Source organism: Geotrypetes seraphini, chromosome 7 (genome assembly GCF_902459505.1).
Source record: "Geotrypetes seraphini chromosome 7, aGeoSer1.1, whole genome shotgun sequence".
Taxonomy (NCBI): Eukaryota; Metazoa; Chordata; class Amphibia; order Gymnophiona; family Dermophiidae; genus Geotrypetes; species Geotrypetes seraphini.
In genome coordinates, this window is record NC_047090.1 from 149,639,300 (window position 1) to 149,665,220 (window position 25,921).

The 25,921-nt window shown below is 40.1% G+C and overlaps 1 protein-coding gene across 7 annotated transcripts in view; it reads left to right on the forward strand.

The window, feature by feature from the left end:
- SYNE2 (spectrin repeat containing nuclear envelope protein 2) overlaps positions 1-25,921 on the forward strand; it is a 654,322-nt gene that overhangs the window by 111,769 nt on the left and 516,632 nt on the right. For 6 of the 7 annotated variants that reach the window (XM_033952730.1, XM_033952735.1, XM_033952736.1 and 3 more), the window contains exons 9-16: positions 351-451; positions 5,081-5,182; positions 8,714-8,839; positions 10,748-10,912; positions 18,309-18,421; positions 19,397-19,559; positions 21,946-22,033; positions 22,934-23,121. In XM_033952730.1, the coding sequence (XP_033808621.1) occupies positions 351-451; positions 5,081-5,182; positions 8,714-8,839; positions 10,748-10,912; positions 18,309-18,421; positions 19,397-19,559; positions 21,946-22,033; positions 22,934-23,121 (1,046 nt within the window). The remainder of the gene's footprint in view (positions 1-350; positions 452-5,080; positions 5,183-8,713; positions 8,840-10,747; positions 10,913-18,308; positions 18,422-19,396; positions 19,560-21,945; positions 22,034-22,933; positions 23,122-25,921) is intronic. The other variant, XM_033952733.1, reaches the window with a different exon arrangement.

Consider the following 25,921-nt stretch of genomic DNA (forward strand, 5'->3'; position numbering starts at 1 on the left):
TAACTTAAATCAGATACGGGGCCTATTGATTCCTTTGTAACTATACATAGGACAAAAGGTACTAAGGGCTCCTTTTACGAAGCCGCGTTAGCGGTTTAACGCGAGTAATAGCGCACGCTAAACTGCCGGACGTGCTATCTGCTACCACCTCCTCTTGAGCAGGTGGTAGTTTTTTGGCTAGCGTGGGGGGGTTAGCACGTGATTAAAAGTCGCATGCGCTAAAGCCGCTATCGCGGCTTCGTAAAAGGAGCCCTAAGTGTTTTTTCTCATATTTCTTGTCTATAGGAAATATTGTTAATATGTAATGTTCTTAATTTTTTTAAATGCTAATTATGTTTTACATTCCATAGACATCGATATTAACGATCCAGATGAAAAATTAATCATGACTTATATGGCACAGTTTTTGCAGTACTCCAAAGATTTACATAGACCTGAAGAAGACATGCAGGTATCTAATCATTTTTAAAGTATAACAACTTATGTAATCTTTGTTGCAAAGTTTTAGGGTTCCTTGTCTGAAATGCTACTGAACAATATCTTTTTTCCCCAAATGAGCTGTATATGAAGCATTAAAATGGTTCTAGAGCAGCACAATACCTTTTAAAATAATTCTATACTAGTTCAGATATTAAAACCATTTAGCCAATGAAATAAGTCTGGAAGTGATTTAATAGTTGGTCTCATAAGTAGACACAACAGGTATATGTGTAAAAATTTTGCCCCAAATGTACAGGACAAATACTCCTAAGTATGGCCCTTTTTTACTAAGTTGCGAAACTGAGCGCCACATGGCAAATGCTCTGACACCCATTGAATTCCTACGGATGTTGGTGCATTTAATGTGCCGGCCCACGCTGGCTTAGTAAAAGAGGTGGGGGTGGGTGGGTTTGAGCTAAATTCCTAAACTGGCATTAGTGTGCACAGTTGTGTTAGCACATGCTAACCACTAAAGATGCCCATAGGAATGTAATGGGCGTCTTTAGCGGTTAGCAGGTGATAACATATTTAGCGCACTAGTATCTATTTACACTCAAAATTTGACTGAACTCCTAAATTTAGGAGCTTAAAAAGTAGGTGGCAGGTAGGAAATCTTAGGAGCTTAGTACTGATTTTCAGCACTGGGCTGCTCAATTAGGTTCATAAATCTAATCTAATCTTCTATCTGTGCGTCGCTCATACCTATACAGGCTCAAGGCGACTGTAAAGAGAAGTAAAAGGGGAGAGAAAATCTGTGCAAATTAATAGCAGGCCTAACCCCCTTTTTTACAAAGGTGCACTAAGCTTTTTAGCATGCGCTAAATATTAGCGCACGCTAAACGCTAACATGTGCATGTTATCCTATGGACGCGTTAGCGGTTAGCGCATGCGTTGATTTAGCGTGCACTAGATCCGCGCTAAAACACTTAGTGTGCCTTTGTAAAAGAGGGCCTAAGTTTCTAAGCGTGACGTTTAAGTAACTAAATTAAGATTTTTGTGTTGAAGGCGCTGTTTTGGGGGAAGCATGAGTTTTGGGGATTGTTGATTTGATTTTATGTTTTGTTGCATTGGTGTGTTTGTTTTTCTTATGTTTTTGTAATTTTATTATCTATATTATTCTGTAATCCCATAGAATTGTCAGATATGTGGAATATACATTTTTTACTAAATAAATAAATACATTTTCAACTGAAAGCTTAGTCCTCAAGAGTTTGCCTGAAAGTAGGACACAGATTTTAAGACTTAGGAGCCTAAATTTAGAAACTCACCTTTTTTTTTTTTTTTTAAATTCCAGGCGCAGTGATTTTGGAAGGGAAGATAAAGGCATACATTCCCTTCCAAAACCATCACTTTTACATTCACACCTGTTCCTCCCAGCTCTGTCTGTGGGAGCTCCTACTTTATACCCATATAAAACTGTACATAGGATCAGTTCCTGCATATTCTGCTATACAAATATATGGACATACATTTTGCTTACCCTGCTTTCTAAGTGTAAAATTAGATTTTATATATTGAAAGCCTTTGTAAAAATAACCTTTATTTTTGTTTACTGGGTCAGATATGAAATGAAAGAAATGCCATCATTAATCTGTTTTATGAGGTTATTTTAAAGAGGAAGCTGGTCTATAAATGTAATAAATCTTTATTCATTTTTTAAACTCACAATAAGTATAACACAAAATACAATCATTTTATACTTTAATATTACTTATTATATCATCAAATTATAGCTTTCATCAAATATCTCCCCTCCCTTATATCCAATAATTATTCATAAGCCGAAGAAATCATAAAATATTCCCACCCTCCCACCCCACCCTAGACGTGTATGAATAAAAGGAATTAATGTTTATTCTATGCAATACTTTCAATCTTTACAGTATCTTGTTAATGGCTCTCAAATAATCTGACATCTCTTAAAATTTCCTTGTTGCACGGCAATTATCCTTTCCATTTTGAAAATGCGACACAAAGAGTTCCACCAAAAGCTATAATTCAGCCTATCCCAATTTTTCCAATTATTTGTAATCTGTTGTATGGCAATCCCTGTCATAATGAGTAGAAGCTTATTGTTATTAGAGGATATTTGGCATTTTGCCCTCATTGACATGCCAAATAATACGGTGTCATAGGATAATGCCATCGGATTATCTAACAAATTATTTATTTGACCCCATATTGATTTCCAAAAAGCAAGTATTAATGGACAATAGAATAACAATAGAATAGACAATAGAATAATGTGCCAGCATCTATTAGATTTAGAGCTATCTAACTTCTGTAAACGAACCGGGGTCCAAAAGATCTCTTTTGTCATACCTCTGCCTTCTGCTCACCGTACATTCGACCCCTTATATTGCACCTGTTCCCTGCTTACATATATTAACTGTATCAGAATTCGCTGATTGTCCAGCCCTTCTTTGTTGTAAACCGCCTCGAACTACTACGGCTTTGGCGGTATATAAGAAATAAAATTATTATTATTATAAATTTAGAGAAGAAATTAATGGAAATGAAATGTATCTGTGAAACGATCAGGCATCAAAATGTTGTTCACAGAGGACCAACTTCTATATATGGCGCCGAAAAAAAAAAGCGTGCTTAGTGCTGTTTTATGAACAGCTCTCCAAGTTGGGCGCTATTTACAGAACAGTGCTTAGTGCTAGGGATCTGGGCCTAACTTTTGGGTGCGAAGATTTACACCAAATGAAACCTGGTGTAAATCCTGTGCTTAAATTAGGTGTGGATCAAGGGTATTCTATAACAGTGCATGCAAATTTTTGGAATGCCCATGCCCCTCCCATGGCCACACCCCCTTTTCAGATCCACACATAATAATTTACATACATACCCTTATAGAATGGCACCTTGCAAGATGTGCGTGTAAATTCTAATCATTGACAATTAGTGCCAATAATTGATTATTAGCGCCCAGTTATTGGTTCTATTTGGCTTGTTAGTTAAATTGTGCGCGCATCCAAATTTGTGTGTACAGTTTTTTTGCACCATATATAGAATCTGGGGTCAATTCCATAGAAGGCACCTATTTTTAGGTACTTATTTTACAAAGGAAAGTAGCTGCTGTAAATGAGTATACCTGGATTCCAGAGATACAGGCATTAATTGTAGATGCCTATATTGCCTGTGTATGTTTATGCTTTGTTCATGCTCTACTTAGCCCCTCCCCTCTTTTACAAAACCGTAGCGTGGCTTTTAGCGCCAGCTGCGGCGGTAACAGCTCCGACGCTCATCGAATTCCTACGCGGCGCTAAAAGCCGTGCTACGGTTTTGTAAAAAAGGAAGTAAATCTCTAATCTATAGAGAGAGCAGATGAATATCATTCCACTTTTACTCTTTCCTAGCTGTTTAGTGCCCATGACAGACAGATTTGCAGTGGCGCTGTTCATGTAGTACTGTTGAAAATCTACAGATGGGATTTGTTTGTTTAGTGCTGGCCCCATAAATGTGCAAGTCCTTTTTCCCTGGTAGGTTCTAAGTATTTTTCGACTCTTCTTAACTCTAATTGGAGTGCAGAGGTTTCTTTGGTAGTATCTTGAGTTGCATTTGATGGAGTATTGCGTTCAGTTCTGGTCTCCTTATCTCAAGAAAGATATCGTGGCTCTAGAAAAGGTTCAGAGAAGAGCAACCAAAATGGTAAAGGGGATGGAACTCCTCTCGTATGAGGAAAGACTAAAACGGTTAGGGCTCTTCAGCTTGGAAAAGAGACGGCTGAGGGGAGATATGACCGAAGTCTACAAAATCCTGAGTGGAGTAGAACGGGTACAAGTGGATCGATTTTTCTTTCCATCAAAAATTACAAAGACTAGAGGACACTCGATGAAGTTACAGGGAAATACTTTTATAACCAATAGGAAGAAATTTTTTTTCACTCAGAGAATAGTTAAGCTCTGGAACGCTTTGCCAGAAGATGTGGTAAGAGCGGATAGCGTAGCTGGTTTTAAGAAAGGTTTGGACAAGTTCCTGGAGGAAAAGTCCATAGTCCATAGTTATTAAGAAAGACATGGGGGAAGCCACTGCTTGCCCTGTATTGGTAGCATGGAATATTGCTACACCTTGGGTTTTGGCCAGGTACTAGTGACCTGGATTGGCCACCATGAGAACGGACTACTGGGCTTGATGGACCATTGGTCTGACCCAGTAAGACTAGTCTTATGTTCTTATGTTCCATTTGGACTATCACATATTACATTCTACCTTGTATTTTTAATTTGATTTCCTTTTCTTGCTATAATCTGTTCTTTTTCTTGAGTCAGTTTGTATTTCAGATTTGTCCTTCCTGATTTCTGCTATTAAGGTGGTATACTAGAGAATTTTTGTAAGAATTTGTTCCAGACTTTCTTACACTCATTCTTTTTTTTGTATTGAATATAAAAATGGTGTTTAGCAGAGTTGTAAAAGCAAAACAATTATAGAACTCCCCCAGTGACCTTTCCTAACCTATATAACTTTTAAACAAATGTGGTTTGTTTGTTTTTTTGCATGATGTTTGGCATTAAAGGAAATGTTTGAAAGCATGCTGTTTAATGGAAAGGCTAAAGGAGTCTGGAGTTAATATCTTTTTTTTCTAAATTCCTAGGAAAAGGTAAATGAAATTTTGGCTTGGCTGGCTTTGGAGGAACAAAAGTTAAAACAGTTGTTTGTTGACACTGAAAAGGAAAATTATTTTAAGAGATATCAGGTGAGTATTTGAAATGCTGTGATTATAGCAATAGTTAGTATCGTAAATGCATCGAATCTGTGAAAGAAGAGCAGAGATAATAAGATGTACTTAAAACCAAAGAAAACTATTATGTGGAGCAATAAACAGCACCATAAGACATAATAGTTTACCATTATATGGTTAAAGAAGGAGATAAAAAATCAGTGAAAAGCCTTCTGTAAAGTTTTAAAAGTCAGGTTCAAACAGGATAAGAGTGTTTGGTCAACAAATCTTTCTGGTCTTTCTTCTCAGTTTCCCAGGTATAGATATTCAAAGCAATTTAAACAGCCAGGAGAAGCTCCTCACTATTTAAAAAATTACTTATCTGGGGCTTAGCAGGGATATTCAGGGGCACATAACTGGACTGGCAAGGGGATACTCTACTCCACACAGTATTTTATGATAGAGGTCTATGGAATGCCGAGTGGAGCGGATAGATGTAGATCTCTGGTTTTACTCTTTCAAAGATAGTAGGACTAGGGGACATGTAAGGAAGCTACTAAATAGTAGATTTAAAACAAACAGGAGAAAATTATTTTTTCTATTTAACGTGTAATTGAACTCTGGAATTTGTTGCCAGAGAAAGTAGTGAAAGCAGTTAGCTTAGCAGGGTTTAAAAAAGGTTTGAATAACTACCTAAAAGAGAAACCCATTAACCCATTATTAAAATGGATTTGGAGACATGCACCGCTTATTCCTAGGATAAGCAGCATAAAATCTGTTTTACTATTTGGGATCTTATCAGGTACTTGTGACCTGGGTTGGCCACTGTTAGAAACTGCATACTGGACTTAATGGACTTGCGCTCTTTCCCAGTATGGCAGGTCTTGTGTCCTTATGAATATTCCTGCTAATTGGCTATCCCCTAACTGGCAAGGTTAGGGGCAAGCTGGAGGTAAAGTTAGGGTGGAGTGGCATTGTAGCCCAATGTTTCCTAAGTCGGTCCTGGAGTATCCCCTTGCTGGCATATTTTCAGGTTATCTGCAATGACTAAGCATTAGATTGAATTGCATAGACTGCCTTCATTGTATCAAAATCTCTTTCATGCATAGTCATTGCGGATAGCCTGAAAACCTGACTGGCAAGGAGACACTTCAAGACTGACTTAGAAAACAATGTCCTAACCGATTGGCTGTAATGTTTAGTTAGCTAACCAGCTAGGTAACTGCATACAATTAGGACAGAAAAAGGCTGTCTTAGTTTTATGTGGTGAGGTTAACCATGCATCAGTCTGAATATTGGACAGTGCCCGATTTATGTCTGAGTGGCAGCAGGGAAGCCCTGAGGCTCCCCTCATCCTACCCCTCAGGCCTACCTAATATCCCTGGTGGTCCAGTGGGGACAGGAGTGAACCCCACATGCTCCTGCTCCTAGTGGCAGCAAAGAATGGAGTACTACAGAATGCGCTAAGTATCCTGCGGTAACTTTGTAAACTGTGCGCACTGACCATCTGCTAAAACATTTTTCTTAGGGGAGGGGGGTTGAGGGGGGTGTCGGGGATAGAGAGTGGGTGTTTCAGTGCTAACCAGTTAAGTGCATCCACATTACTTGCACTAGCTGGTCACCCTTCTTCTTTTTAAATGTTCAGCTACCTCTCAATTCTCCATCTTCTCTCAGTACCTAGCTCTCCCATATCCCGTCTCACTCTTTTCCCAGCCTCCTATTCCCTTCTATCTACTCCCCATTACCACATTTCTACCACTGTACTCGCTGCTCTCTCACTCATCTTGTCATCTCCCTTTTGACTTCATCCACATGGCTCACCACTTTCAGAATCCCCCTCCCTCTCTCCACTGGTCAGGTTATAACTCCCTGTCCCTTTCTTTCCATCCCCTAGCATCATCTTATCCCAGCTCTCTTCCCTCCTGCCCTTCCATGGTTCCATCTCTCCTCCTCTATCTCCATGGTCCAACATTTTGCTCCCTCTCTTTTCTGTTTTTCTTCTTTCCTCCTCCCTTGATGCTAAACAATGAAATGGAGAAAAAAAAGAGAGATGCTGCATTTCTCTGCCTTCCATCCACAGGCCTAACATTTCTCCCACCCTCCCATCCCCAGATCCAACTTCTCTCCCTTTCTCTTCCCAACTGCCCCCCCCATCCCATCTCTCCCTCTGCCCATCCTGCCTCCCTTCCCCAGGTCCACCATTTCTTTCTTTCTCTTCCCAACAATTCTCCCTTCATGTATCTCTTTTCCTCTTCCTCTACACCACCCCAAGTCCAACTTCTCTCCCTTCAGATCATTGCCCACCATCTCTCTCTCTGTCCTCTGTTTCTGGTTCCATAAGCTCCCCCCATGCCCAATCTGGCACTTGTTTTAATACCCTCCCCCCCAAAAAAAAAGTCCAGGAGGCTTCCTTGGACCAGCATGTTCTCCTCCTTCTCTCTGCGCCCATGCATCTCTACCTCACTCCTCTCCCACCACCATGTCCAATAATTCTCTCTCTGTCCCTCCTCTCTCTGCCCAACAGTTCTCCTCTTTCTTTAACTCCCCAATTGCACCATCTCTTTCCCTCTCTCAGACATCCAATTCTCCCTTTCTATTATCTCCCTCACCTCTGCATCTCTTTCCCTCACTCTCTTTATTCTTCTATCATATGGCTCATGCTCCCTTCTATCTTTCCCTTCATTCTGTGTTCAAATAAGTTCATGCCCCTCCCTCCTTCCTTCCATCATTTTTCCTAAGTTTGTGCTCCCTCCATCTCAAGTCCTCTTAAGTCTCATGCCCTTCTCCCTCCATCCCTTCTGTGCTCCCTCCTCACTGCTAGTCTTTTTTTTTTTTTTTTTTTTTTGCTGAAAGCCATGGGCAGCGCCTCCCTCTCAAGTCCCAACACACTCTTCTCCCTCCCTCCCTTCTGTGCCCCGGGTGTTTACCTTCAGTCCAGCTCCCTCCTCACTGCTAGTCATTTTTTTGCTGAAAGCCGTGGGCAGCGCCTCCCTCTCAAGTACCAACACACCCTTCTCCCTACCTTATGTGCCGCGGGTGTTTATCGTCTTGCTGGCTCCCTCTTCCATCTTGCTGCAGCGTTTCTTCAAAGCCACGGGCTTCCACGCGCTTTCTGCAGCGTTCCCTCTGATGTTGCGACGTCAGCTGCAAAAGGCACATAGGATCTTCTGCCTGCAGCTTTGAGCAAAAGCTGCAGCAAGACGGAGGAGGGAGCCGGCAAGACGGTAAACACCCGGGGGTGGCAGAGGAAAACACCTCATCGCCCTTGACCCTCAAGTGGGGCCACACAAAATACTTCACGGGGCTGCATTTGGCCCGTGGGCTGCGGGTTGGACATCCCTGCTCTAGAGTATTCTGTCTGTGTTATTTTCTATGACTGTACATCCCTAGAATGCTGACCTCAGAGACACATCATATGAATCAAAATACAGTTATTTAATGTTATTTTAAACCTGACAAACCATTTACCAAAGAAAGGTTTCACAGATGTTTGTTTTCATTCTGAATTGTAACATCACATTTTTTGGCATTTTTTAAAATAAACTATATTTTCTGTTTTAATCATAGGCAATCCTTTTATTTATGAAGAGGTTTAATGATCAAAAAAGGTCCTATATACCAGTGTTGAAAGAGACTCAGCTGACCAAAGACCATCTACAAATCAAACAAACACTGGAGAATCTGACATCACAGGTTAAAGCAGCACGTTACATATGTACTATTGGCAGTGAATGATTTATAAGAAATATGATCAGGTTTCAAGTTTATTATTAGTAGTGATAACCAATAAAGAGAAGAATCTATCATAGCTGTTTATGATAAATTCAAATAAGGAAAGGAACTTCATTATAAACAGGAAAGGGACAGTTGATTCAGAAAACAGCATACCAGAAAGAACAAAATTATGAGAGAAAAAATGGATATTTAAGACTTACTTTTGGGTATGTACTGAGTTCAAGTTTCAAGTTTCAAGTTTATTTATTCTTGATGAATCGCCTATATAAATTGCTAGGCGATGTACAATGAAATAACATGTATTAATAAGTGAAACAAGTACAATATTAATAGTGACATAAAAAACCACAGCACCCAGTAAATCCTAGATTTTTTTATTTAACGCCCTAGAGCAGTGGTCTCAAACTCGGCCCATGGGCCACATGCAGCTCGCCAGGTGCTATTTTGAGGCCCTTGGTATGTTACCTTACATGCTGGAACGTTGCCCGCTTCACTGCTGTAACCTCACGCAAGCGCTTTCCTGTGTCTGTACGCAATTGTGAGGTGGTGTGGAGAGGACAATCACGTACAGACACAGGAAAGCACTAGCGTGAGGTTACAGCAGTGAGGCGGGCAACGTTCCAGCATGTAAGGTAACCATTGGAGGCAGTGCAGCTTGTGCGTGTGCTCGTAATCTCGTGAACTCTCGTGAAATTCGGCACCTCTCCTGGTGGTGACTGCTTGATGTAAGATGGCGGTTGTGTCTGGTGCTGGAGGAGGTAAAAGCTGAAGGCAGTTGCAGAAATCACCACCAGACACTTAAGACACAAGTTTTCTAGGTACAAGTCGGATATTGATTCTCCCCTCTACAAAAAAGCCTAGAGGACTCCACCAAAATCTTGTCTCTTGCAGTCGATACCTTAGATTAGAATCTAAACCAAATTTTGCTTGAGGTAAAACTCTTTATAGTTTATAAATCTTTCCTTAATTGCTTCTGATCATTTCCGCTATACACAGCTGAAAACAGTGCAACATGCAGAAAGTGAAAAACTATCTAAACTTCACTTTCTGCTTTCAGATGTGTATAGTTGAAATTATCAGAAGCAATTAAGGAAAGATTTATAAACTGTAACAAGTTTTACTTCATGTAAAGTTGTCATTTCTTTAATAAGACATTTACTATTTTTTCTGCGGCCCTCCAAGTATCTACAAATCCAAAATGTGGCCCTGCAAAGGGTTTGAGTTTGAGACCGCTGCCCAAGAGCGCACTATTGCATATAGAAACTGCCTTAAAATGAAAATGCGGTATTTTGAACTAGCGTGATTAAGTGCCAAAATTTGGGAGCCCTTCTAAAATGAGTTAAGTTTTGGGTTCGACATTCTGTAATACAGAATTAACTAACACAGAATCAGGAAGGGGTATTCCCAATACCTTTTATGTCAGGTCGTGCATTAAAATAGGATATGGGGATATCCACTGCTTATTCCTAGGATAAGCAGCATAAAATCTGTTTTACACTTTGGGATCTTGTTATGGAAATTGAGAGATTATCTCGTGTGGGAAAATTTTCAGGCAGAGATTACTATGTTAATAACTCCAGTGTTGGATTATTGTAATTCACTATACCTTGGTTTACCTAAATATCCCCCTCTTTTATGAACGCATAATGTGGGTTTTGGCCCCAGCAGTGGCGGTAACTGCTCCATTGCTGTTGACTGTGGTTTGCTGCTGCTGCCATCAAGATATCTGTATACAAAAGTGAGACTCGTATATACTGGGCAAAAGCAGTTCTGCATGTTGCTTCTCCTGTGAATTAAGCATTTAGGAATAATTGTATATCTGTCACGTTTAGGAGAAAATGTAAAATTGTTCCTTTCTCCCTTAAGATTGCAGACTGGAAAGTGAAGCTGGATCTTAACTTACCACAGTCCCTTAAAGAGATTGAATTCTGGCTCCAAGAAACTGAAAGTCTGCTTTCAAGAGGTTTTCCTGAATTACAGGATCACCATGAAGAAATGTTATTGCTCCAAGAAAAGGAAGTTGCATACAAGGTATAATGATGCTTTTTCTGTGCAGTGGCAAAAAAATAATGCTTATATTTTTGAGGCAATATTTGTACATTTCATTCTCGGTCTAAAACTAATCAACCAAAGCTGTATACAGATCTATGTGTAGCAATGAATACACTCCACCAAAGGTTCCCCACAAAAGGCGGGAAAGCAAAAACAAAGAGAACTGTGGAACTGATGATCTTGATGGAGTCCTTTATTTAAGTTTTGTATTCAACTAGTCTTAATGTAAATGTGCAGTCAAAAAACGAATAAATACACAGTATTTTGTGGTATAGACCCAACAGGGGCCATGTTTCGGTCAAAAGAGACTTTCTTCCAGGGTCCGGTACTGCTAAGAACCACAAGTAAAGAATTGCAATTTTGCAAAACAAAATACTGTGAGCCCCACTCTCTGATTCAGCATCTGACATGACAGGTGACTAAACTGCAATCTCAATGATGGAGTGTTTTTAGGGAAAGCTGCTGCTATACCACTCACTCCCTCACATATATATTTACATATGCAGCACATATAAAGCACACGATTCCACCTTTGGAGTAGGTGTCAATGTGTGCATCTCCATTGGTGGGCTGTTGGGAACTGGATCCAGGAGCCTGTTTTACAGAAATACTTAGCTGCCTGTGTTGCTTTTATAAACAGGCAAATGCATGGACACTGCAGAGCCCAAGAGAAGCCAGTCTGAGGTCCTGCAGGGGTCTATGGGGCCATCTGTTCAAGGATTTAACCCAGAGCTTGTGGATCTCCTGTGGAAAATGTTTTTGATGGGTCTGGGATGCACTGCTCTGCCTGGAGGCGCACTGACATTGGACCAGGGAGAGATCTCTCTTCCAGGGGTCTTTGCACCATGGAGAAAGTCAGCACCCAGCCTAAGTGATCAAGCAAAGCAGGACTGAGAGGATTGGAGGTCAGACCCCATGCCTTTATTGTCCCTTTATTAGCTCAGCTGCTTTCCTGGAGGATTCCGGTTCCCTGTCAGGGACCGGGAGTCAAGAAGTGATAGTTGCTCTCGACCAGGGAGAATATCCATGAGTGCGGCAGCTTTTTAAGTCAGCTACCATCCTGCATGTTGTTACGGATGTGCTCAGGAATTGAAGTTGGAGCCCCAGCAGCCATCCACTTCACAGTGCACGGTCATGAGTGGCACAAATGCTCATACCACCATTTTTCCTGCGCATCCAGACATCACCTTGCTGGTCACTGAGCAACAGGAGACTCTGGAAGGCTCCCTGAAGGTGACAGAAACTATGTCCAAACGCTATCCTATGGCTTCAGAATTTCAGCATCTGTTTAGTCAACCGAAGGTGGATTCCACAGTGGCTCAAGTGACTAAACATACTTTCTTCCCTAGTGAGGGAGGAGTGATGTTAAAGGATGCACAAGATCACAAGGTGGACATGGTTCTTAAGAAGCAATTTGAAGTGCTGGCTTTGGGGATCAAAGCTGCAGCGGCAGCCTCATTTGTGGCACATGCCTGCCAAACCAGGTTAAGGCGGAGTCCTGCTGAGGAGGAGGAGGACAGACCCTGGCAGGTGCTGAAGGGTGTGAATTATGTGGCAGAGTCACGAGCAAGGTGTTGGCGTATGTCATTTTGGCTCACAGGATGCTCTGGATCAAGCAATGGGTGGGTAATTCAGCGTCCAAAGCCACTTTAAGCATACTGCCCTTCAAAGGGCAGCTGCTATTTGGTAAAGGCTTAGGCAACCTTATGACCAGCATGATTGATTGCTGTCCTAAATCTCTGCCCAGACAGCAGATCTCACTGAGCCGCTGGGGAAGGCAGAGGCAATTTTTGTTCCTCACAACATTCGCACCAGTACTACACAGGTTCTTCTACTCAGAGATCTCATCAGGGATCAGACAGAAATTTTGCAACTGCGGCATTCAAGCCATAGAACCAGTTCCCAAAGAATAATCAAGCTCTGGCAGATACTCCATATACGTCATAGTGCCCAAGAAAGGCAGAGAAGACTGGAGATCGATCCTGAACCTAAAGTCCGTGAATGTGGTGCTGAGAATACCATGCTTCCACATGAAGACAGTTCAGTCAGTTATTGCAGTGGTGGCTTTGGGGGAATTTTTAGCCTCCCTAGATCTGACGGAGGTATACCTTCATATTCTCATTTTCCTGGACCACAGGAAATATTTGCAATTCCATGTCCTTCAAAGCATTTCCAGTTTGCGGCTCTACCTTATGGGTTGGCAATGGCTCCATGCACCTTCACCAAGGTGATGGTGGTGGTTGCAGCTCACCTCCACAGGATGGGGATACAAGTACACTCACCTGGACGATTGGCTGATCAAAGTGCCATCAAGACTGGAGGGTGAACAGGCAGTGCAACAAGTTGTAGATCTCCTACAGGATCTGGACTGGATAGTCAACTTCAAGAAGAGTCATCTAGAGCCAACCCAATGCTTTGAGTATTTGGGAGTCTGCTTCAACATGGCAAAAGGTTTTCCCTTTCTTCCCAAGTCATGCAAATAGAAACTCAAGAAGCAAATTTCAGAGCTCTTAGTTATACTGAATCCCATGGCCTGGTATTACCTCCAGGTTCTAGGCTAGATGATGGCCACCCTGGAAGTAATTCCCTGGGTGAGGGTGAATATGCACCCCCTCCCTGATTCCCTGCTCTCAAGATTGTCCCCGCAGTAACATTTTCTCCAGATGAAGCTTCCCTGGACAAGGAAAGCGAGGAACAGCTTGCACTGGTGGCTCCAGGGGGACTCCTTATCAAAGGGCATGCCCCTCTGAATCTCCTTATGGTTGATTAGATTAGGTTCTTACCTAGATAATCTTCTTTCTGTTAATACACACAGAAGTCTGTATGGTCCACCCTGTGGGTTTTGCAACTCGTCTGCTTTCTGCCTTGGACAACTTTATAGTCCAGAACTAGAATTCTTCTCCTGTCTGTTGGTTGAACATGTATGAATCAATTACTAATAAAGTACTGAGTTTGTTGAGTTCCTTATGTGTTAATGCTAGTTGCACACAGCAGGTTGGTTCTTTGATACATCCATGTTGCAAGATCATGTTAATTATTGTCCCCTTCTGCTTCTATTCCTTTCTCTCCTCTCTTCTACCTTCCAAAGTATTTAGATCAATGCTGTCTTGTTAAAATGTTTATTTTATTTTTATTTTTCCTCTAACTCTACTTTTCACTTCTCTATTACCCTCCAGGTACTTTAGTTAGATTGTGAGCCTTCGGGACAGTAAGGGAATTTTTCAAGTACCTTTCTTATTTCTAATCTTAATGTATATTTTCTGTAAACCGCTTAGAACCTAACGGATGTAGCGGTATATAAGAAATAAATTACATTACATTACATTACATTTTTCATGAGTTACAGAGCAGAACAGAAATGTATGATATCTTCGGGGAAATTCCCCGTGTCCCTCCTTTTCTTCTGTTACAGTGGAGATCGATTGTTTTGGTCTGAACTGAAGAGGGCACTATACTCCACTGATGAAGGAGGAGGAGCTGAAAGATGTGATTGATATCCTTCTGCAAGCAGTTGTGAGCACAGATTGATCACCTAAGGTACAGACTCCTGTGTGTATTAACAGAAACAAGATTATCCAGATAAGAACCTAATCTTTCAATATTCATTTATTTATCAATCTTATAGCCCACATATCACACAATTCTATGCAGGTTACAATAAAACAGACAAAATCAATAAACAATATTAGATAACCCTACCAATACAATCAAGATCACAAATGGCAACAACCCTTCTAATTCAACAGCCTCACAACTAGCTAACTATTTTAAAACAAAGATTCAATCCACATGAGACCAGCTACTCCCCACCAGTCCAGTTAGACGCACTGCAACAAAACCACCTGTGGAAATACCAGCAGACATATCTTGGAATGATTTTGATGAGATTAGATTCAAAGATACAAAACGGCTTCTCCTAAAATGCTCCAAAACCTACTGCAGCCTCAATACCTGCCCATCTTATCTGATCAAAGCAGCCACGCCAACAACCATAGGAAAAATAACCCAATGGCTCAACTGTCACCTAAAACTGGCCTTTTTCCAAATCGGGAGGAGGAATTCTCTTAATAACCATTTCCAAGAACTCAAAACTCAGCCTCTCCGATGTGACCAATTATTGACCAGTAGCTTCCATCCCCCTATTTATCAAAATCATGGAAGGATATGTCACAGAACAACTGAAATGCTACTTAAAATGCTTCAATATCCTCCACCCTCCACAATCGGGATTCAGGAAAACTCAAAGCACTGAGACAGTGGTCGCAACACTAGTAACTTATGGCAAAGAACTACTAAGCAAGGGTCACAGTGCAATCATAATCTAATTTGACCCAAGCAGTGCATTTGACCTAGTAGACTTTGATCAAATGTCTGAGATTTTCAGTGATTTTGGATTTAGCGGCCCAGTCCTCTCCTGGTTCCAAGGCTTTCTAACCACTCAACACTTTGCTTTACATAAGGATGGTGTACTGCTGGCACCCTCCCAGCAGGATCCCCCAAGGATCCCCACTTTCACCATCAGTGTTCAACCTACTAATGTAATCTTTGGGAGCCAACCTAGATCTCGCACAAATAAAAACATTTCACCTATGCGAATGACATAACAATCATGCTACTTGTAATGACAGTATTAGCCAACACCCTCACCACTGTCAAAAAATGTGTCCATATCATAGAAAATTGGACCTCAAACCACAGCCTCAAACTAAATAAGTACAAAATTAAAATTTCTTTGGCTAGGACCCTCAACTTACCCATGCTACACTCCAAAGATTACAGACTGTTCATTAGAACTACAATCCTGAAATGTAGGAGTAGAAATTGATAACCACCTATCCATTAAGAGCCACATACAATCAATAAAAAAACAGTCTTTCCTTGTGATGAAAAAGTTAAGATCCATCAGAAAATACTTCAAAACAGAGGCTGTACGAATTTTAGTACAATCCCTAATCCTACTGTGGCCCGGAGCGCTAAATGCTCTAATGCTGCTCCAATGCTCATAGAATTCCTATGAGTATCAGAGTATTTAGCACTCTATGGTAGAAACCTTAGTTAAAGATGTAGAGGGCAAGAAAAAAAATGCTGGGAGGGTGTGGGGGAGGGGGAAGAGTGTGTTTCCTGGAGAGTGGGAAGGAAAGGCAAGTGAATAAGTGCCTGGATAGAGTGGAAAGACAGGAAATTCCAGGGGGTGGGGGATGGGTTGGAAGGGAATGTGATGGAGGGAGAGGAGAGGGGGAAAGTAGAATGGGGAGAGAAAGTTCCCAGCAGAGGAAAGATAGGAAGGTGGAAGGAGAGGGAGAGAGTACCTTGGATGGGCTGAGCGGGGAGGTGAATGCTGACCCACGCTACACTCCAAGGATTACAGTAGATGAAACAGACTTTCCATTAGAACTACAATCCCAAATCTTAGGAGTAGAAAATGACCTCTGAGTATAAACTAGTTAATAAAGGCACCACCTTTTGGAATATAGCCTATTGTTGACAATAAGATAAACTTAAGGGCTTGTACATAAAAGCACACTGAGGTGTGTTTATAACATGCCTTGATGAATAGAGCTCTTAAAGGATTAAGAACAAGCAGGCATAGTTATATATGCAATGTGTTCAGCCTGTGTTAATACTGTTAATGGGCATTTTCTTATCTTAAGTCCCATCGCATTAATGGTATTGAAGAGGTATTGAACTGAAAAAACTCACAACAAAATGTTTTTTTGTTGTATCTTCCACAGAACTCAGCCGATTCTTATGAAATTTAGTGCGTTGTGACCTGGATTAAGTTGAAGTAAAATTTTGTAAATATTTCCCACTGCACCACAGCACTATCTTGTGAAAAAGAATTGTGAAGTGAATAAAAACACATCAAAAGGTTTTATGGCATATTTTGCAGAAGAATGTAAAGTCAAAAAGTAATGTTTCGATTAAACAGATGCCTTGGTCGCCATTGATCCGTTGACTTGTCAATGAGGCTCTGCTTCAGCTCAGTCTAAACAGAAATGAGACGCTATTTAAGATCTTCAACATCAGATATCGGTGTCTGATAGATGCATTCCTGATCTGGTAGTCATCTGGGTTTATGTCTGGTGAATTCACAGGCCAGAGGTCTGGACCAATGAAGTCTGAGGTCTCCCGATGTAGCAGTTCTATGATGTCCTTTGCTCGATACGCTTGGGCATTGTTCTATTGGAAGATAAAGTAGTCTCCTGACATGTGATGGATAGCTGACAACAGCTTCTGTGTGAAGAGGATGACCCGGTAGTATGCACTGTTGATCTTAACCCTAGGATCGATGAAGAACTGTGAATCTGAGTTTAAAGATTACGACTGAGACCATGACTGATTGGCTGAAGGTTGGACGGGTACGTAGTAGGCATTTGGCATTACCCTCACGCTTCAGTGTCATTGAAGGCACATACAGGTGATCATTCTGTATGTTAATCAGTGGAGCTATTGTAAATATCTTAGTCTGTAAACCAGATGAAGCCGACACTGTGCTCTGGGTACTTGGTCAAAAGCCTCTTGCATCATATCAGGCATGTGTTTTTGTTGTGTAAAGTTAACTCTTGGGCACGATGCTTTTTAAGTCACTTTAATTTCAGATCATCATGAATTATCCTAACCACAGTAGTCTGACTTATTCCAGATTCTCTTGCTATTTGGCGAGTTGTTTGGTGTGTTTGCGGCACATCCCTCATGGCTCAGTACGAGATCGCGTACAACATCATTGTGCTCTTGTGTGCGAATCGCGCTCGGTCATACACTTGCCTGGCTTATGATCCGCAGTGCCTGTTGCTCGGATCTTGCATAGCAGCACATCAAGGCCATTTTTGTTACAACCTTCTGTGGGAACTCTTTCAACAATCATCGACTGCTGTAACCTTTTAACAATGCCAAGTTCTTGATCAGAATTTGGTCTTCTGCAGTGAAAACCATTTTGATACAGAGACTGTTTACAAACTATTGTCTGCTTCTGCGCTTATCCCATAGCAACAATTCATTTTCACAAGATAGTATTGTGGTGCGGTGGGAAATATTGACAACATTTTACATCAACTTCATTTAGGACATGACACACTAAATTTCATAAGAATTGGCAGAGTTTTGTGAAAGATACAACAAAAAATATTTTGATGTGGGGGGTTTTTCCCCGGTTCACGATGTATATGTTAGTAACTATGCCTGAAAGTGACAGCAGCAGAAGAATGAACAAATTATGGTAACTTTTCAAACATGTCTGTTTCCTTCAGTTCCATTATGTGGTTGTAGGCTATTAAAAGTGAAAAAATATTTTAAGTGGAGAATTGGCATAATATTAGTAAGAAAAGGAAACATACCAAGTTATGATTTGTCTGTCTCATAATCCTCTCTTTTTCAGAGCCTGATGGCTAATTTTGATAGTCACTGGAATACCTTCAGGGCATTTGAAAATAAAGATGATAAAGGGGCAGCGCTGGTACCAGATGACAAACTTGAAGAATTGAAAACAAGGTTGTACTAGCTTACAAATCCATGTGTGTCTTACTCTTTGTTTAAACAACGACAAAAAATGAAATTGTTTCTTTTTCCCTCTGTTAAGCAAGTTTCTTGGTATGCTTTTAGGTCCCTGCCACCAGCTTCTAATCTGAGAAGCTGGGAAATCAATTTCCATTTTTTATTTGTTGGTATTTGTGTCTGTTCTGACAGCGTAATATTTATTAAATCATCACCTTTATGCTATAATGCCTAATGCAGAATCTTGAAGAAAGGAATCTCGAGTAGATCGGAGAAAGTTATAATGCCGCTTTATAGGGCAATGGTCAGACCACACTTGGAATACTGCGTCCAACATTGGTCTCCCTACCTAAAGAAGGATATAAAACTGCTGGAGAGGGTGCAGAGACGAGCAACAAAACTGGTGAAGGGTATGGAAAAACTGGAATACGAGGACAGACTTATAACACTAGGATTATTCTCCCTTGAGAAAAGGAGACTGCGTGGGGATATGATCGAGACCTTCAAAATACTGAAAGGAATCGACAAAATAGAGCAGAGAAGATTATTTACATTGTCCAATTTGACACGGACTAGAGGACATGTAATGAAGCTAAGGGGGGACAGGTTCAGGACTAATGTCAGGAAGTTCTGCTTCACTCAGAGAGTGGTTGACACCTGGAATGCCCTCCCAGAGGAGATTATTGCGGAATCGACCGTCCTAGGCTTCAAGAGCAAACTAGATGCATATCTCCTTAAGAGAGGCATGTAAGGATATGGTGGACTATAAATTACGACAGGTGTACACCTGGCAGGGCCTCCGCGTGTGCGGATCGCCGGACTTGATGGACCGAAGGTCTGATCCGGAGATGGCATTTCTTATGTTCTTATGTTCTTATGTTAAGAGCTTTAAAATGGGGTTTTCCATTATTTAGGATTTTCCTATGAAGAAAGGTTTTTAAAAAATAAAATAAAATTTTGCTGTTTTTTCAGGTTTAACAATATCAAGAGCAAACCATTCAGCACCTTCCTAGATTATCAGCACTCAAGGCATAATGTTTTGGCCTTACTGGATGAGGTCAAACCGAACTTAGAAACCTGGAATGCTCCACAGGGGACCAAAGAATCAGTAGAATCCCTGCTGAAGGGCTGGCATGTAAGATGAAATCAACACCACCAATACGTTTTGAAGAATCTTGCTTTTGTTCTTAATTAAAACATGCACAGAACCATGATGATAGAATGAATGACAAGATATGCCAGTGTGTATTTTATTATTCTTCACATCAGATAAATGGAAGTAACATTTGCAGCCTTTTCTCATGGAGCAATTAGCAGCTCCCTAAAGTAGGGTCTGAAAATGCCATAATGATTCTTGAATGATTATGTGAATTAGATTGCACTGTGAGTTTTATTTTCATAAGGGCTAGGAATGTGCATTTATTGGTGCTCAATTGCCCCCCCACTCACTTTTTACGAAGCCACGTTTAGCTTTTTTATCGCATCAATATTAGCTCCAGTACTCACTCATAGGAAGCGTCAGAGTTAATACAGACGCAGCCGTAGATAAAAAAATAAATGGGGGGGGGGGGTTGGTTTGTTAGTGTGCCTTAAAAAAATGTAGTGCACACTAAGGGGGGAATCTATCAACATGGGCTACCATTACATTACATTAGAGATTTCTATTCCGCCATTGCCTTGCGGTTCAAGGTGGATTACAAAAGAATTACAAAAAACGTATTACATGAAGAAGATATCTGGTAATTTCTAGATGAGATAAAGAGTAGATGAGGTTGCGTTGGGGAATCGGGAAGGTATTAGGGAGTGGTATTGGGAAGTGGGAAGGAGCTAGCGGTATTAAGTCGTTTGCAGGAATTTGTTGAAGAATAGAGTCTTTATTTATTTTCTGAATGTTTTGTAGTCTGGGGTTGTAGTTAGTAGACTGGAGATTTGGTTGTCGAGTTTTGCTGCTTGTGTGGCTAGAAGGCCATCATATAGATTTTTCCGTTTGACTTCTTTGATTGGGGGGTGCCTGAATGGAGTGTGAGTTTTCCTATGTCTGGTTGATGTAGTTTGGATGAGGTGGTTGTTCAGGTAGGTTGGGCTGTCGTGATTATGGTTTTAAATAGTAGACAGTAGAATTTGAATAGTATTCTTGCTGGAATTGCCGGAATTAAGATGGATTATTTTACTGTCAACCCAGGTTATTAGTAACTACTGTAGGTCTTATTGCACAAAATGGGGTCTGTGCTAAAACAGCATGAGGTGTGGTAAAATTTTCATCTCCATGCGATTTTCCACCGTCAGCCATTACTTTGGTGTTTAAAAGAGATCTTATTGTAAAATTTGGACATATGGATTCATATACCTATGGTTTATCAATTAACAGCAAGACTCCTGAGGCAGGCCTTTTGAGGCCGAAACTTGATCGTGTCGAGTCTGGTTTATTAATAAATGGATTGAGCACCATCTGGTCTCCTTCGTTGTTGTTTTCTTGTGGTAAAATAACCCATCTTAATGGTAGCTTAAGTTAATAACTTTCCCCGTTAATGTGCACTAAATCAATATTACATGTACTAGCCTATTAATTAATATAAATTAAAATGAATGCATATTAAAAACTTTTATTAAAATGAATGTGTGAAATGAATCGAAGAAATACTCAAAAATGGGGTTCAAAATATACATATCTATTCCCTTGATAGACCATCACACATTTACAGGGATATCTGAGAATGAACGTTACACCCAATTGTAAAACCTTTGGTCTCAAAATAAGAAATTGTTTTCTTCTCTTTTGGGTTATTCCTGACACATCTGGATACATCCTCACCAAATCTGTCATAAATGGGACATCCTTAAACTTAAAAAACAACTTAAGTATCCATTCTCTTTCAGAATCAATTGCAAATTGTACTAGCAGCGTAGTGGTTGCCAATACCTCATTATCGTATCTCTCTAGGAAATTGGTTAGATCCAAACTATCCGCAGATAAATAGATATGTATATTTTGAACCTCAACAGTTGATAAAATTTATTTCCTCAAAAGAGCAAGTTTAGTATTCTTGAGAGTATCTCTGCTTCAAGTTAGCTTAGTTAATTAAATAAGGTTCACGTCCCCAACCAGCTACATCTTTTATTTCGTTATATTGTTTGGTTAAAAATGTCAGTGAATGCATAGCCCTCTTCTCCTTTAATTAAGGTCTAATTATACAAACCAGCATACTTGATTTCTTGAAATATGTTTGGTATTGTTATAGGGATGGGAAAATTTATTTCAATGTAAAGAAAATTTTTTTTTTTTCTTTTTCTTACCATCTCTGTAATTTAAACATGTTGACTGGTATTGTATTATTTCTTGTTTTGACTAATAACTTTGTCAAAAGTATAAAATGTAATAAATATTTAAAATAAAAAAGGGGATAAAAGGCCAAAAGGACCTAAAACAAACTTTTGCCCTATGCAGATACCTAATTAACATTTAACCTCAGGGTTCATGTTCTTTTCAGTAGTTTCTAAATATCCTGCTTTTTTTTTCTCAGCAGAATGTTACTGAAAAGTTTAAACTTGAAACTGCTTTCCAAACCTTCAAAGAAATGAGCAACAGAGTCCTAGGCTCAGCTGTTTTAGGTAAGAAGAGTCCATAGTGTGAGATACTTTATGGAACTCATACTTTGATAGTGATGCTTTATGTTCTTTTTTTAATCTATACTTTTATATTCCATAAATTTACTAAGAGGAACATACTTTGCCATAAATAGGAAGTACCGAGATCAACTTCTTTCTCTTGATAACATTCAGTGCATTTAAAAGCAATAGGCAGCTATTTTAGAAGCACTATTTGTGCTTTAGGTGTGCATAAACCATCATTTAGACAGGAATATTGCAAGTGTGTCTAAATCCCAGTTTTACAAACTGGGGATATGCACATCTAAAACTCAAGAATGTGAATATGGTAAGGGGACTGGTTTGGCCATGCTTTGAGTGGGACTAAGGGGCGGGGCTAAAAAGAAATCAGTATGCCCCATTTGTCTGTGTCCAAATAAATTGATGATGTGATTTATACCTGTTAGGCGGGACATCTAGTTTTCAGAAAAATGCTGATATTGTGCAGTGCCCCACTAGTGGAATTAGGGGAGGTTGTCTCTTAATCCGCCAGTGGTTCCCCCCAAAAGCAAAACTGGAAGGGATACCAGAGTCTCTGACAGCACTAGAAAAAAAATATACATGTAAGTTTCTAAAATGGTTGCCATAGAGGTGAATGTGCTAGAATGTACAGTTTTATGTGGCAATATTGACTTGTTGATATTTTAGACATTTTGGTTCCAAAATGGATGCTCCCACTGCACATAACTGGCACATAAAGCTCCATCCTTAATATGGTTTAGAACAGGCTTTATGTTGGCAGATCTTGTTTTAAAATACTAGCGGAAGATGTACATCCTATACTGCTCTATGTGTAATATAATGGAGAACAATGTACAGAATTACTTTTCCTGTGATTCCTATTATAATTTCTAAAAATTGCAGCTGATGACTCTCACTACAACGCCAAAGATTTTAAGAAGGCAGAATCGGACATTTCCGTATGCATGGAACAAATTTACAATGCAAAGTCAACACTGCAAAAAATTCTCTCATCCTGGGTAACATACAGAAAAGATATGAAGTTACTTAATGGCTGGTTGGATGAGGCACAGAAACAGCATCTTAAGAAGGTACTAAGCAGAGTTGCTTCTTCTTTCTTTCTTTATTTATTTTAAAAATTTGTATACCGTTTTATTCCCAAAACGGTTTACAAATAGTTACATACATAAAATATAAAATTCAGAACAAGGTTAGAACAAAACAAACGGATCCAATCCTTACATAAAACCAGTTTCTCAGAGAAATGCATGTACAAATAATTGTGTTTTCAGCATTTTCTTAAATGAGCTCTTATCTTCTACACTTTCAGAGTTGACCAACCAAGCTATTCTACAACTTAACCCCTGCACATGTAAAAGTCATGGCATCAATTTAGGGTTAGCCTTCATTTTCAGAAATGCTGAACTTTCAGAGCACAATGATCTTAATGGTTGATACTCAGACATCAAACCTTTTAAAGGTTTGATGTCTGAGTATCAACCATTAAGATCATTGTGCTCTGAAAGTTCAGCATTTCTGAAAATGAAGGCTAACCCTAAATTGATGCCATGACTTTTACATGTGCAGGGGTTAAGTTGTAGAATAGCTTGGTTGGTCAACTCTGAAAGTGTAGAAGATAAGAGCTCATTTAAGAAAATGCTGAAAACACAATTATTTGTACATGCATTTCTCTGAGAAACTGGTTCAGGGAGAAAATTCAGGGATCATACCGTAAAATTCAGGGAGAAATTCAGGGAGAAAATTCAGGGATCGTACCGTATAAAAATTGGTGACATATCATAATTGCTTTGTATTGAATTCTGAATGCAACTGGCAGCCAATGCAATTGTCGGAGATATGGAGTAATATGCTCATATCTTGATGTTCCAGTTCTTGTTTTTAGAAGCTTGCTGGAGTTTTTGCTTTAACATTTTCTGGGACAATGGAGGGTTAGGTTGACTACCCAGGGTCAGAAGAAACTGCAGTGGGACTCAAACCCAGGTCCCCTGGTTCTCAGCCCACTGCACTAACCATTAAGCTAATCCTCCACTTCACTGGGATGGAGTCAGGATGATCCTAGAACTTATTCAGCTAGTGATATTATTCAGTCTACTCTCTGGATAACTTAGGACAGAGAGAATGTTATCTTAACTTATCTGGGCCAGTTGTTCTGATTGCCTTAGCCAGATATTTGGCGCTGGTTAATGTCTCTGAATATTGTTTTTAGAGCTACAGCTGGTATTTAAAAGAAGAAATTGGGTCTTATGTAATAATTTTTGTTCCTTGAGTCTCTCTAGACTATTCCTACTTGTAGATGGGAGACTGAGACCAACTGATGTCATAATATAAACACCTGTGCAGCCCATAGCCCACCATTATTTCTATTAACAAAGCAACATGGTAGAGAACAAAGAACAAAAACATAAAATGAATTTACCCCAAGATATCCACAGAGAAGAAAATCCAGAGAAAACCAAAAGAAACTCTGTGGAGTGACGATGTTCCTAAATGGACTTTATTTGAAAGAGTCAAAGTTCCAAAGTTACACCAAAGTCATCCACATAAAATAATTTCATCCACATAAAAATAGGTTATCCACATAAAAGCCTTAAAGGACCTAGTCCGCTAGTGATACAGAAAAAAGAACACCAGTTCCTCAAATAAGCCAGGGGAAGAAGGAAACAACCATCAGAAATTCAACTGTTCTCAAGTAGAATAAAGTAGTGCATTACCTTCCAGAGTTTAGGCTCCATAGAAGGACAAGTCTTAATAAAGGTTGTATACAGTACAAACAGAGCAGCATCAAAAAGCACATCTCCAAATTCAGGGTTGGATTGGGAATGGCCTGGAGAGAATCGATGAATGGAAATTAGCAGGTAAAATCTATTTTTTCCTTCCTTATCTCTCCGCACTATTTCTGACTAGTGGGAAGAACATGATAGAGACGTTTAAATATCTATGTGACATAAATGCACATGAGGTAAGTCTCTTTCAATTGAAAGGAAGCTCTTGAATGAGGGGACATAGGATGAAAATGAAAGGGAATAATCTCAGAAGTAACCTCAGAAAATATTTTTTGACAGAAAATGTGGTGTTCAACTGATTGATCAACCGATTGATCAACCACTAGGCATCTTCTTTTGACCAGCAGCCCTGCACTACATAACCTAGAGAGTAGCCTCCAGCCTGAAAGACTGACATCTGTGGTAACTTTTATCCACTCCAGAGTCTTGTTATATATCCCCCGCTTCAGATGAATCCTGACTGGCCACCAATCCAGACTCCTTTGCACTGCAGAACTGAGGAACAACTGATGATACAGATCATCTATCTGAAGAGACCAAGTCGACAACAATTCATTCTGAAGGAGGCACATGTGAGCTCTTGCCAAGGAACCACTTCAATAGAGGCCACCATTGAGGCCAGAACTTGCAATACCTCCTAGGCCGAGAGTCTGCTGGAGCAGCAGAGAACCGGATCTCTGAAATTAACTTCTGAATCCTGCTGTCTGAGAGGAGCACCTTCCCCTGGAGAGAATTGAATCGAAATCCCAGATATTCTAGAGTCTAGAGAATGAGATGACCTGAGAGAGCTTTTGGCAAAATTCACTATCCTTCCAAGATGTTGCAAAAGCTGGACCATTTGACTGTGGCCTGCATGCTTTATTTGAAGCTCTTCATTCAAATCAACCAATCATCCAGGTAGTGGTGGACCAAGTTTCCTTGTACTGCCACAACCACTATCACCTTTAAGAATGTTCTCACCACAGTGGCTAGACCAAAGAGGAAATCTTTGAATTGGTAATGACTGCTGAGAACCAAAAAAACATAAGAACCTCTAGTGATCTGAGCAACTAGGAATTTGTAAATGCATCTCTGAATTCAGAGATGT